The sequence below is a fragment of the Ochotona princeps genome, chromosome 9 (assembly GCF_030435755.1).
Source record: "Ochotona princeps isolate mOchPri1 chromosome 9, mOchPri1.hap1, whole genome shotgun sequence".
In the NCBI taxonomy this organism is placed as follows: Eukaryota; Metazoa; Chordata; class Mammalia; order Lagomorpha; family Ochotonidae; genus Ochotona; species Ochotona princeps.
In genome coordinates, this window is record NC_080840.1 from 55,503,258 (window position 1) to 55,517,700 (window position 14,443).

The 14,443-nt window shown below is 51.0% G+C and overlaps 1 protein-coding gene across 1 annotated transcript; it reads right to left on the reverse strand.

The window, feature by feature from the left end:
• Nucleotides 1-1,164: 1,164 nt before the first annotated feature.
• On the reverse strand, nt 1,165-13,233 carry PRDM14 (PR/SET domain 14). The gene is made up of 8 exons (XM_058668407.1): nt 12,671-13,233; nt 11,643-12,358; nt 11,080-11,133; nt 10,833-10,990; nt 9,680-9,947; nt 4,525-4,727; nt 2,569-2,670; nt 1,165-1,323 (listed from the first exon to the last, which is right to left on the reverse strand). Exons 2-8 carry the CDS (start codon nt 12,331-12,333, stop codon nt 1,165-1,167), a joined length of 1,635 nt encoding a protein of 544 aa, XP_058524390.1. The 5' UTR covers nt 12,334-12,358; nt 12,671-13,233.
• Between the last annotated feature and the right edge of the window lie 1,210 nt (nt 13,234-14,443).

A 14,443-nucleotide genomic window follows, 5' to 3' on the forward strand; every position in this document is an offset into this window, starting at 1 on the left:
TGAGCTAAGTGCCCTTACTAGAGAAAGCCAGGATTACAAAGGAATTTAAGAGCCTTCTGCTTCCCAGAGATGAGCACTACTACATTGATAGGGTGCCAGTTGTGTGTGCGTACATATACAACACATACATTTCCAGGTGCCAATCCACTAGGAGTGGGCCTCACTCTCCAAGGAAGCCTCAGCTTTCTGTGAGGCTACACTGAGCCTCCCTGACTTGTTGGCAGCCTCTAGCTCCACACCGGCAGCCAACCCTGGCTCATCTCAGAGTTGAGGCAGAGAGCCCTCCCTCACCCCCGTGAAGCATTTGTACTCCATTTTAATTTGTTGCTTTTTGCCTCGATACAGGATAAAATAGAAATGGCATATCCTTAGCACCTGCTCACAAGCCGAACAAGTGGCGAGTGAACAGGCTGGGCTTGGCAGTCAGCCTCTGGCATGCATCCTTTGGAGACCGATAGCCACTCACCACTTCTTTTACTTTCAGCATCAACTTGCTCCTCTACCGCAGTTGGTGTCCTCCGTGGTACCACTTAGATATAATGTCCATAATGCTGGTTGTTATTATCCATACCTGAGCTGAATCTCCCATCTCCCCAACACAGGGGCAGGTGTTGGGTTGCAGTGGGTTAAATGATCATTTCTTTCCTGTATCCCAAGTGGGAGTGTTAGTTCCAGCTATTCCACTTCCCATCCAGCATCCTGCTAACGTATCTGGGAGGACGCAGTCCTTGGGTATCTGCTACCAATGTGGGAGGCCCAGATGGAACTACAGGCACCCACCTTTGGCCTGGCCCTGTTCCCAGCTGCTGCAGGCCTTGGAGGAGTGAATGAGTACATGGAAGAGCTCTTTCTTTTAAAAATAAAAACAAAGAGATCAAAGATTGAATCATGTCTGAAGACTTAGTTACTATAGTACAAAGCACTGTCTTGGATAAACTTTTAAAGAATGTTTTTTATGCAGAAATATAACAGCTGAGGGCCACAAACAGTATAGCTGAAAACTCAAAGCAGTTAACATATTAAAGAACTGGCTTCCCTTCTCTTCCATCAGCAGTCTAGACCTCTGGGTCCCAGTCTGTACACTGTAGGAACTTGCCTTCCTCACTCTCAGAGTGGGAGCTGTTCAGCTGCTTATCCTCCAGCTTTCGTGACTTCTGGCTAAGCTCACCAAGAGCAGCCTTCATCCTCCTTGTGAGAGCGCCGGACATGGCTGTCATGGGCCGCGTGTGATGCAAAAGATTTGCCACAGTACTTGCATTTGAAGGGCTTCTCTCCAGAGTGCTGCCTTATATGTGTGCGAAGTATGCTGGAGGCAGTGAACTTCTGCAAAGAGGACAGAAACGGTCAGTTAAACAAAGATGTTATGGGCTGACATGGTGGCATCTCAGGTTATAGTCCCTGTTAGAATAGTAGCTATTCTACTTCCTTTTTAAAAAATTTATTTGTAGTTAGAAAGGCAGATTACACTTAGAGAGTGAAGGAGAGAGAAATATTTTCTATCTGTTGGTTCACTACCCAAACAGCCACAATGGCTGCAGCTGAGCTGATCTGAAGCCAGGAGCCAGGAATCTCTCCTAGGTTTCCTAAAGGGTGCAGGGTCCAAGGCTTTGGAGCGTCCTCTACTGCCTTCCCAGGCCACAAGCAGGGAGCTGGATGGGCAGTGGAGAAGCCGGGACATGAAGCAGTGCCTGTATGTGATCTCAGAGCTTGCAAGGAGAGGGTTTAGCCTTTGAGCCATTGTGCTGGACCTGCGGCTCTACTTTTGATCTAACTCCTTGCTAATGCACTTGGGAAAGCAGTGGACGAAGGCCTAAGCCCTAAGCTCTTTCCCTCGTGTAGGAGAGTCAGCTGAAGGTTTTTGTGTCTGGTTTTGGCCTGGCCTAGCTATGGCCATTGCAGTCATATGGGAAGTGAACCAGGAGTTGGAAGATTTTTTTCTCTCTCTCTGTCACTCCCTCTCTGTAACACCGCATTTCAAATAAATAAATAAATCCATGGATAAAACAGGGTCTTTGAAAAGTTCATGGGAAAATAAGCATCAAGAAAAAATAATATATAGATTTCAAAAACTTGTATACCAAAATAAAAATTTTAAAAGATGTATTTATTTATTGGGAAGGCAGTAAGAGGGGGAGTGAAGCCCTCCATTCTGTTTTCACTTCCCAAATGGTCCCAATGTTCAGGGTTGGACCAAATGAAAGCCAACAGCCTGAAAATCCATCCAGGTCTCCCACAGGAGTGGGAGACCCAAGCATTTTATGCTACCTTCTGCTGCTTTCTTAAACACCAACAAGAAAACAGTCCCAAGCAGGCTTTGAGTCTTGGTTGAGTTCATGCTTCTCAAGTCTACGTAATGTCTGTGATGATTAGATTCCTTTCTATTTGGATTGTTTCATGATGTGTACCCTGAATGCCAGCTTGGAAACAGGAGGTCCTATCTGGGGAGAGACACTGAGAATGGGCTGATAAATAGCTGACGCTTACTGAAAAGTCATCACAGGCCAGATCTCCTGCTTGAAAGCATCCAAGCTGGTGCAAGGCAGATCCTCTGAAAGTGGTTCTGCTTACCTTGGTGCAGTATACACACTGGTATGGGCGGTCTCCAGAGTGCACGCGCATGTGCTTGTTCAGGCTGGAAGACTGGGAGAAGCATTTCCCACATGTGGAGCACTGAGGGGAGAAAGAGATGCATGTTGAAATCACATGTTCCCTCACCAAGTCTCTTTTTCTCTCTCTTTTTAAAATATTTTTCTTTATTGGGAAGGCATATTTACAGAGGGAGAGACAGAGAGAACGACCTTCCATCCTCTGGTTCACTCCCCAAGTGGCCACCACGGCCAGAACCGAGCTGATCCAAAGCCAGGAGCTTCTTTCGGGTCTCCCACATGGGTGCAGAGTCCCAAGGAATTGGGCTGTACTGTGCTGCTTTCCTAGACCACATGCAGGGAACTTGATGGGAAGCGGGGCCACTGGAACACGAATTAGCACCTCATATGTGATCCTGGTGTGTGCAAGGCGAGGATTTTAGCCACTATGCTACTGTGCTGGGCCCCAGATTCATTCATTTTCATCTGAAAGGCAGAGTGAGAGAGGGGAGGACCAAGAGACAAGTAAGATCTTCTCCAAATGGCTGCAATAGCTAGGACCAGGCCAGGCTAAACCCAGGAGCCTGGAACTCCAGCCTGGTTTCCCAAATGTGTTTGGCAGGGGCTGGGGCCCAAGTACCAAAGAAGTAACCAGAAGTGGATGGCAGAGACAGCAACCTTTATGAGTTATTGTACACTATTATCATATATTGGGGTAAATGCCACAAAATAGGCCACTGCAAAAAAAAATTATGGTACATCCATCTGATGTGGATATAGTCATTGTTATTTTTAAACTGGCTTTGTGATATATAATGTTGAGTCAGAAAAGTAATTTCATTGGGCTGAGTGCAGTAAAACAGTCCTCGCTTTGCACACTCGGGATCCCATATAGGCACCAGTTTGCGTCCTGGCTGTTCCTCTTCTCTTCTGGGTGCCTTGCTGTGGCCTGGGAAAGCAATAGAAGACAGATGGCCCAAAGCCTTGGGACCCTATACCCACACTGGAGACCCCGAAGAAGCTCCTGGCTCCTGGCTTCAGATCAGCTCAGCTCCAGCTGTTGTGGCTACTCGAGGAGTGAACCAGAGAATAGAAAATCTTCCTCTGTCTCTCCTCCTTTCTGTAAATCTACCTTTCCAATAAAAGTAAGTAAATCTTTTAGAAATATATAATATCGGGCCCGGCGGCGTGGCCTAGCGGCTAAAGTCCTCGCCTTGAACGCCCTGGGATCCCATATGGGCGCCGGTTCTAATCCCGGAAGCTCCACTTCCCATCCAGCTCCCTGCTTGTGGCCTGGGAAAGCAGTTGAGGACGGCCCAATGCATTGGGACACTGCACCTGCGTGGGAGACCTGGAAGAGGTTCCTGGTTCCCGGCTTCGGATCGGCGCACACCGGCCCGTTGCGGCTCACTTGGGGAGTGAAAACATCGGATGGAAGATCTTCCTCTCTGTCTCTCCTCCTCTCTGTATATCCGGCTTTCCAATAATAATAAAAAATCTTTAAAAAAAAAAAAGAAATATATAATATCATCATCGCCAGAAGGATCCCAAATATACTTACATATACTTACAAACAGTGGGAAAAAGCCTAAAATGGCTTAACTGTATCAGGTGCTTTCTCTCTATATTTTTTTCATAATTGAGTGGACAATTATTTTCTCATACTCAAAAATAAAATATTACAGAAGTTTATCAAGTAACAACATAAAAGTCAGCTTTGGTTTCACTCTCAATCATACTAACACACACAGCTCTAAGTTCTTTGTACTTCAACTGTTTTCCACTTACATGCAAATATTATACACGGCATACACATTTTAAATAGCATCATTCTATACCTATTCTGCAACTTGTTTAAGTGGCCACCTGTCTGCCCTCCTGCAGGGCCAGGGAGGGAGGTGGCATGCAGTCAGTGGCTGCCAGTCACCTGCCCACTCACCTTGTGGGGCCGGTGCTTCTCATGCACGTGAAGGATGTGGATCCGCAGCCGGTCCCGCTTCTCGAAGGACCGCTTGCAGAGGGAGCAGGGAAATTTCCTGTCGCCCTTGTCCACGCAGGGGGTGTACTTGAGGTGCTTATCTCTGTAGTATTTGTAGGTAAACACCTTTCCACATCTCTCACAGTGGAAGCCTTCTGCAGACTCTGGCAAACATGGCAAAAGGGGACAGGGTTACGTGGCAGCGACTTTCATGCCTGATGCCTAGCCTTGACAATGACCAAGTCACAGCTACTTCTCCTTTCTCTTGTATCACCTCCATGGTGGGTTACGTTGTGTTAAGCCTTCATTTATTTACTTGAAAGGCAGAGTTACAAAGAGCAAGGGAGTGACAGCGAGGTACAATGTGTCACTTTAATACACGTCTATCATTTGGTTCACAAACACTGAACCTCGAACTCTAATGTTTGGAAGATAATGACTTTTTAGATAGCACAGCCATGACACCATCGTCATCTCTAAAAAAAAAAAGAAAAGAAAAGAAAAAACTGACTTCTTAGTACAAATACGTATCAGCCAGTGTGGTACGTTCAAAGCTAGAGTTGGGAGCCTAGACTTTCTCCACGTGGGTGGCAGGTGGCAGGGGGCAACCCAAGCACTGCAGCCTGAGCCATCCTCTGCTGTGCCCCAAGATGCGCATTAGCAGGAAATGCTGGATTCAACGCCCTCCAGTCTGCTCATGTTACAAGCAGCAGGTTCAACTCCTGTGCAACAACACCTGCCTGCCTCTCTGTAAGTCCTTCTCTTGTCCCCTGAAATGCACTTAGCTCTTCTTCCAGCAGTTAAGGGCACTGCAGCCCCCATTTCACTCCTGCCCATCACAGGTTGTGCAAGGTTAAGGGTCTCAGACTTTGCCCCTTTTAAGATCAGTCTGGACTCTTCAGTTCAAAGCACTCACCAGGACACGGCCAAGCAGCCTTCCCAGTAGTTTCTCCTATTTACAATTCATGGTAAAGACTTTAGGGCTTCCCTCTTCACAGGTACAGTAAGGGCAGGGGTCGGGGGGAGAGGCCAGAGGGCTTCTTAACTTCCCAAACACACGGCTGAATTCTAATATACGGTTTCCAGTTTCTCACGACGACAGTCGGGCCCAAGAAAAGCTTGTTGTTTTCAAAGGATATGTGTTTGTGTGGCGGGAGGAGGGAAAGTTAGGGAGGGTCTGGGCAGGCTCTAGCCCAGGACATCTCAGATCCAGAGGTGTCTATGTGTTGGGGGCACCAGGAGAGGACAAAAGCACCCCTGCGGATGCTACCCTGGATTCCAGAGGATAAAGTGGCTTTGACTATGAATGTCCCACTGAGACCCCATTGTCTGCTGGCAGAGAGGGACAAGAGCTCAGAGTGAGTATATGCAAGAATCTGTAGATAGAAATCTTTTAAGCATCAAACCAGCAGGGAAGCTGTCCATCAGGGACTTTTGTTAGTTGACAATTACATCCCTGGCACATTTAACAGGTGGCTAAGGAAAGAAACCCTTCATTAAGTAAATAACTAAGCAGGCAACAGCCAGCCCTGGGAGGATCAGGCACCCGGCTCTGTCTATCACTTTCATTGAGGTGCTTAATGCCCTCAGAATTCCCCTGGTGGGGCCGATTCTAGCTTAGAGCTAGAACTGTCCTGGGTCAGAAATACTGGGCCTTCCTGCTTTCTGGCGTGCGTGTGCATGGAGTGCTACAAAACAGGGTCAGAAATGTACAAGATGAAGCATTAAAGCACACCAGAGTTTAGAGTAAAAGTTCAACAGTTTGCGTAAGAACCATTTAGGCAAAAGTCAGAAATCTTTAGTAATTAAACGTCAGCAGCTTTTCTGCTCAGGTCAGAGGAAATGCATCCTAACCTAATTTTATCCCTTTCCCCCTTTCCCTCTCGCTGTCTCAGTCAACTACTGTTTTTCATACAAGGAACCTCAACAAGTGATAGGGATACTTTCTGTCCAAACCTGGTTTAATGTGCCAAGGATTAAAAGAGTTGTTCCAGGGCCCGGCGGCGTGGCCTAGCGGCTAAAGTCCTCGCCTTGAAAGCCCCGGGATCCCATATGGGCGCCAGTTCTAATCCTGGCAGCTCCACTTCCCATCCAGCTCCCTGCTTGTGGCCTGGGAAAGCAGTCGAGGACGGACCAATGCATTGGGACCCTACACCCGAGTGGGAGACCCGGATTGGGACCGTACACCCGCGTGGGAGACCCTGAAGAGGTTCCAGGTTCCCGGCTTCGGATCGGCACAGCACCGGCCCATTGCGGCTCACTTGGGGAGTGAATCATCGCACAGAAGATCTTCCTCTCTGTCTCTCCTCCTCTCTGTATATCTGGCTGTAATAAAATGAATAAATCTTAAAAAAAAAAAAAAAAAAAAAAAGAGTTGTTCCAGATCACAGTTATTAGGGGGAAAAAAAAGCTTTATCTTTGCATTCCACACCTCCACCCCCAAAACATACACACTTGCATTTTCAAATATCCTGCCCACATAGAGTCCAGAGCCTTCCCTCCCTACTGGGTCAGACCTTAAAGGGCAGCCCACCATTCACAGCACTAGAGGGCAAATGAAGTGATGGAATTCTTTGCAATAAATTAAGGTGTACTCAGCTTCCTTTCTACATATTGGCCAAAAGACACGCTGTCAGCTCAATGCCGAAAGCATCAGATGTCATCTTTGCAAAGGTGGTGCAAGTTGGGGTTCCCAGGTGGACGGTTATGATCCCTCATCCGTGATTGAGATCTTGGATATCTGCATTTGATTGCATGTCAGTATCACTCACTTCATTATTCTACTATTGAGCATTAACTTTGTGAGTTTCCGTGAATATGGATGGTGCTATAATAAAAATTCTCATGTGCAAAATTTTTTTCCTTTTGGGATAGTTCCTTCCTTTCTCCCTCGTTTAAGACTTAACGAGCACTCCAATATGGGATGCCAATTCCAATCTGCTGTACAACCCAGACCCTTTACTTCTTATTGGTAATTTGCAGAAAAATATTTCTGAGATATCAAAGGATGACTGTTTTATAAATCCCAAAGCAGCCTGTCCCAATTCAGTTGTAGCGCTTACCCACCCCTTCAGTTCACAATGGGATCCAGAGGCATGGAATGCTCGGAATTGTTCTGCAGCCTAAAAGGTTAAGCATAGGAAGGAGACAGCAGCCCGCCAAATACTACCAGGTGTTAGGAATTCAGGTTAGGCTTCTTTACCTGGCACTTGGCATCTCTGAGATCATAACAATGTTGTTTACTACCCGACTACACATGTGACAAGTTTACATGATCTTGTCCCTCCCATTGGATGACTAGTCCCCAGAATTGTTTTTCAAAAGATTTATGTCTTTTTTTTTAAATTGGAAAGTCAGATATATGGAGGAGAGACAGAGAGGAAGGTCTTCTGTCTGTTGATTTACCCCCCCAAGTGACCACAACAGCCGGAGCTGAGCCAATCCCAAGCCAGGAGCCTCTTCTGGGTCTCCCACGCGGGTGCAAGGTCCCAAGGCTTTGGGCTGTCCTCAACTGCTTTCCCAGGCCACAAGTAGGGAGCTGGATGGGAAGTGGGGCTGCCAGGACTAGAACCGGTGCCCATATGGGATCCCAGGCGTGCAAGGCGAGGACTTTAACCACTATGCTATCACACCAGGCCCGATTCCCCAGAATTTTATCTGTACAAAAGTTACTTGCAGGGCCCACAACAGCAGGATCCCATATAGGAGCTGGTTTGTGCTCCAGCTGCTAAACTTCCAATCCAGCTCCCTGCTTATGTGCCTGAAAAAGCGGCCCAAGATGACCCAGGTGTTTGGGCCCATGCTCCCACAGGGGAGACCTGGAAGCAGCTCCCGACTCCTGATTTCAGACCACCCCAGCTGCAACCACGGGGCCACTTGGGGAGTGAACTTATGGATGAAAGATCCCTGTCTCTAAACTCTGCCTTTCAAATAAACAAATAAGGGCCGGCAGCGTGGCCTAGCGGCTAAAGTCCTTGCCTTGAATGTGCCGGGATCCCATGTGGGCGCTTGTTCTAATCCTGGCAGTTCCACTTCCCATTCAGCTCCCTGCCCAGCCTTGGGACTCTGCACCTGTGAGGGAGACCTGGAGGAAATTCCTGGTTCCTGGCTTCAGATCAAAGCAGCACCAGCCATTGCACTCACTTAGGGAGTGAATCATCGGACACAAGATCTTCCTCTCTGTCTCTCCTCCTCTCGGTATAGCTGACTTTCCAATAAAAATAAATCTTAAAAAAAATTAATATGCTATCAACAGATAAAAGCTAAACAAAATATAGTCACATGTAAAAAGACAAACAAATAAACAAATACATCTAAAAAAAAATCACTTGGAGAACTTGCTTCAAATTCCATTTCCAGAGACAATCCTCAAGGTGAGCTGGGGTCCTCTAGCTCCTTGCTGCCCTGATGTGGTCCAGCGACAGCAGTATGACACAGCATTTGGCACAGAAGCCGAGACTGTGTGGGAGCTCACCTCCGCTACCGGAAGACCTGGATTCAAGTGCCAGCTCTACTCTAGATTTCTGCCTCCTGCCAAATACACTCCGGGGGGGGGGGGGCAGCAGATGATGGCTCAAGTGATTAGCTACTGGCCAGCCACATACATGGAAACAGGAGCCCGTACAGTGTTTCCCACACTTGACCGAGACCGCACTAAGAACCACATTTCGTGTACTGACACATGCATCTATCGGAAATGAAAACTTGACACACAACGCTTCCTATTTCTTATGGGATTCCAATCAACTTTTCTGTTCTGCCACCCTATTCCACCCCCCACAATCCACCATCTGAAAAACGCTGCCCTTGTTCTTTGAGTACGTCAACCACGGCAGTCTGAGCAGAAACATAACAGCAAGGTGGCTGAGCTAAGGCACCGGTGACAGCCATGCATTTCACATTCCTTTTATTCTTGAGAGGGGTGAAGGCGTAGGAAACAAAACTTCTATTCTTACAAGAAAACTTCAGCAGGTGTGGAGAGGTGAGCGCCTCTTTCATTCAGCTGACACAGACATCTTCAGGGCAGTGTCCATCAGGGGTGAGGACCAGGGGCGAGGACCAGCGTGTGTCCTGCCAGCGGGAGGCCCTCCTGGGGCGGGCAAAGCAGTGCACTCACCTTCCACAGGCGCAGCCGGCTGCCTGCCCTGCTCAGTGAGCTGCAGATTTACAGGAATGTCCAGGAACTTCTCGTAGCAGTCTCCGTACCACACAAGAAGCTCTTGGTTCTGGCAGATCTCCTTGCAGCTCTCATAAAAGATCTGCCCCTGGCACTGCACTGCAACTAGGTTCTGCTCTTTGGGGAAGCGGGCGCAGTTGACGTAGGACATCCAGTTCCCAGTCCCTTTGCCATCTATGAAGTGACTTAAATGACCGTCTTCAAAGATCTGAGGGAGGTAAAGCAGTCTGAAATGAATTGCTTTTCCCTCTTAGAGAATATTTATTAAAAATCTATAAAACTTACATGAGAGGCCACCATAGACTTCTGTAATCGCTGTAAGTAGTGTATAAATCTACTTAAGCCTAGATTTACTAGCTTGAGGATATGACGTTGAGGGACTGCCGACTACATTCCCTGCTCCAAGTTCTGTTTTTATCTCTTTGTTTGGGAACCCTAAGTTTCTGCAGTAAGCACACGCTAATTTCATAAGCAGGACTAAAGGAAACAAACAAAACAGAGATCATATGTAATGCTTCCTCTGAAAGACAATCTGTTAGTTTTGTATCCTATCCCATTTAGTTTTCAGCCACACTTTCTTCATTGCTGGAGATTACACTGTCTCCCAGTAACATAGTCTACATAGCCCGAATTTCAGATTAGTTTCCTAGACTAGCTTCCTAGGAGAAACTAAGGATCAAGGGTCTTGTACATTTCAAAGCATCTGATACATTCTGACAAACTTTAATCCCAGCAGCACAGCCCACACCCCTTAGGTAATTTAAGGCATGTGGGTCCTTAAAAATCCCTGGCCAATTTCAGAGGCAAACAATACAGAATCCTAAAGTTTTGCTTTTCATTTCCTTTGGTATACTTTCAGAACTTTGTAATTGTCAAAACATTGGGTTTGGTCTATAACGATAACACAACCTACTCAATTATTTTCCTTAGGACACATTCTACGGCTAGTCTTCACAGACTCAGAGACTTAGGGCCCTGCCAAGCACAGCATCCAGAGATTCTGACCACTGTTCCCGGAGGATGAGACACCTGCTGTTTTCCCCTTACAGACAACACCAACAGCCCAGGACGCCCCAGCGTGCCCCACACTCACCTCCCACATCACAGAATTGTCCCTGTGGGTCTTCACTTCACTGGCGCTGACCATTTTGCCCTGAAAGGGCCCAAATCTGACTCCCTTGGCAATGAAGCCACTGCAGAACACCCCAAAGTGTGGCACTTCGCCAAGCATCGTCTGCAGAAGGCACAGACCTAGAGCAAGCCCAAAGCAGGAAAGAAGAATGAGTAAAGCCACCTGCATCAGTTCCGTACAAGAAATCCAAGCAGGAGTGCTTACCCACCTTCTGGAAGTTGAAGAGATTCTTTGTCCAGAGCTTGAGGAAGCGAATCAGACCCTAGAAACAGAGTAAAACAATTTTTTTTCAATCAAAATAATGAAATACTATTAAGGTGTGTTCCTCCTTACCCCATCTAGCCATTGTCTGTCATTTCCCCGGCTCCTTTCAAGGAGCTTTACACTCCCAATAACCCTAGGCAGGCTATTTTGCAAACTTAAGGAACTTGAGAATCAGATAATCTAAGGGACTTGAGCACCAGAGATAATGCTGAACCAAGGTGGGGCTGGGTAGCTAAGCTGGGGCCCCAGGTGTGACTATCTGAGGTAGAGCTGCCTCACATCTAAAGGCAGCCACAAGCCCAACGAAGCACGTCTGTCCTCGCTGCGAAAAGCAACTCAGGAGTCCTGCAGTTAAGCCAGGTTTCTTAGACAGCATGGCTTCCACCGACTCTTATAAAAGGTCCTCCACTCTTACTCCCACAGACAGCGACAGTTTCAGATCCTCCTGGTCCTGCTCCTCGTCCCTCCCCCACCAAATAAGTCCCGGACAGCCTGGGCTCCTTTTACCTGAGCTAGGGCTTCCTGTGGGGGTCAGGACTCCGGAAATGGCATGCTGTAGCAAAGTTGGGTGCTCCAGGCTGGGAGTAATCCCATAGAGAACGAAGTGCAGGTCTTCCTCGGTGAAGTGGAAACGGTCAGGCGACTTCCGCTCTAGCTGCAGGACTTTGGGGTCATCCTCAGACTGTTTCGCCGGGGAGCGAGACACTACGGGAGATGTCTTCAGTCCTGTAGGGACCACGGCAGCCTGGGCAGGCGTGGCTACGGGGTCGGGTCCACTGGACCGAGGGGCGCCGTCGTTGCGGGCCGAGTTGTCACCGCTGGACGCCGGGTACTCGCCGCTGCTGCTGAGGAAGTGTGGCACCTCCCCGGGGAGCTGGGCAACTGGATACCAGTGCGGCAATTTGCCGTACCAGGGTATGCCATAGAGGGGTTCCCGCTGCAGGGCCAGGCTGGGGTTCAGCAAAGGAGGTGCCATCTGAAAGGGGAAGGAGGGTATGGCCTGGGGCGCAGGCACGGAGCTATCCAACTGCGGGAAAGATTGCAAGTCCTCCGCCGCGGCCAGGGCGCTCCTGTAGGAGCCGTAGGCGGCCAAAGGCTCGTAGTAGGCAGCCAGGTATTGGGAGGTGCCCTGGAGCCTCTCGGCTGGGTAGCACACCTGCTCCTGGAGTTCGGTCTCAGCGGGCGCTCGCAGAGCCATCCTCGGGCCGGTGAGCTAGGAGGGTCTGCCGAGAGAAACCAGCCGGGCTGAGTGCTCGCCTCCCCGGGGAACCTCCCGTCTGCCTGCGTCCGCCGCCACCCACCAGCCCCAGGTCGAGGAACTGGATAAACTCCTCCCAATTCGATCCCGCCTGTCTTAAAAAAAAAAAATTCAAGCAAGCAAAACAACACAGCAGAAACAGTAAACATAACTAGCCCCAAACGAAAATCCGCCAGCATGCCCGCCGACTCCAAGTTCTAAGTTAGTGTCACCTTCGCCTTCCCTCTCCACACTCGCCGGGACCCACCGCGGCCGGTCTCCAATACCCGCTCCCTACCTTTCGCCCCTAACCCGGCTCCTGCAAAACCTAGTGCAAGTTCCCTACCCTTCGTCTTCTCCGTCCAACAAGACTGCTTGAGGGGGTGGGGGTGGGGGAGTCGGCTCCGGCCACCTGACCTTCCCCCACCCAGGGATGGGGCGGGGAGCCAAGCGCGAGACTCCCGGGGGGCTATGGAGCAGGAAGCCGCTGCTGGCGCCCCGGAAGGGAAGAGCAAGGACGGCGCGGAGAGAGGCGGCTCTGGAAGCCCACGTCGGCCCCTGCGGGCTCCGAGACGCGGCTGCCCCGAGGGGAGCCGGCGCCACCTCCCGCTCCCCCGGGGGAAACGCAGCTGCCAGCGCGGGCTCGAGTCCCGCCGCAGCCCCCAAGTCTATCACCGACTCCAGTCGTCCCACCTGGGGAATGGGGAGCCTAGGGTCGCTTCTCCGCAGCCGGGGTCCTAGCCCCGAAGACGAGGTCGTTTAATGGACACACAGCCGAGGAATGAAGCCCCTTCGAGAGGTGCAGCAGCAGGTCCTGTGGGCAAGATCAATGAGCCCAATAAGATAACTCGGCAGGGTCGTGACTCAAGAAATTAAAGAACACGGGGTCAGGAGCAGAGGTCAGCCACATGTGCGTGGCTGCGGTGGAGCCTCGGAAGGCGCCCAGCTCCCCGGGCTTACTCCGACCTCAAGAGTTACTGAGACACTGAAGAGGAGGCAGAACCACCACGAGGGAGGAACTGCGCCCTGGAAGCCGTCGGTCAGCGTGGGAGCTCTCCCCGGGCGCACCCCGCCGAGCACCTACCTCGGAGCGCGCGCCTGCCGGGCCTCTGGCACCCGGGCGCAGGCTCCGGACCGGTGGGCTGCGGGCGAGCCCCGAGGGTCGAGCTGGACGGGCGGGGCACTCGGAGGACGGCGAGGGTGTGCCAGGGACCCGGCCCACGCAGGTCCCCAGCTCCGTCTTCTCCCCGCCCATCGCAGCCATTGGCCAGAGAGCTCCACTCGCCCCGGGATCCCTGGAGGTCGCCCACCCGACGCGCTCCAGGACCCTCGTGGAGGGCGCTCGCCGCCAGCTTTCCAGGACAGGGCTCGGCTGCCGCTCCTGCTGGCGGGATGAGGAGCCAAGTGCCGGACAGGGCCACCCCTGCTACCTCCCGAGAAGCCTCGCTGAGCACGCACGCACCCTAAGCGACCCTGGACTTTCTGGGACCGGAGAGCCGAGCCTGCTGGAGGGCGGCGGCAGAAGCCGTCCGACGTCCCTGAGACCCGGCGAGGAGCCGGGCGCCACCCCGAGGAGAGCGGCGCCTCGCGGATCGGCTGCTGGAGTCCCTCGACGCTTCGGATCCGAGGGTCGGCCGAGAACTCCTAAGTGGCCTTCAAAGGCCGCGGAGAGTCCACCGCGCCGCCGCCACCACCGCGGTCCTGAGCTCTGGAAACTTCGGGGAAGGTTCGCGACCTTGGACGCGCAGGGCGCTGAAATATCCGAGACCCACACCCGGCGCTCAATGACTGCATTTTTATTCGCTGCGCCGGCCATCGAAGGAGAGAAAAGAGCGCTTAATTCCATTCACATTTACAATAAAGCACCTGGGGAGGGGTGACTCGCCGCTGCGCCAGGTGACCTTGGCCCGGACCTTTCGCCACCTCTGCCACTGCTTCCTCTTCGCCGGAGGGCGCGGCTGGGAGAGCGGGCGAGGACGGCGCCTGCAGCCCGGTGGCCGAGCGGTGGCCACTCTCCTTCCTGCTCGGTCCCGGGGAGCCCTGCAGCGTCAGCTCGCCGGGCGGCCACAGG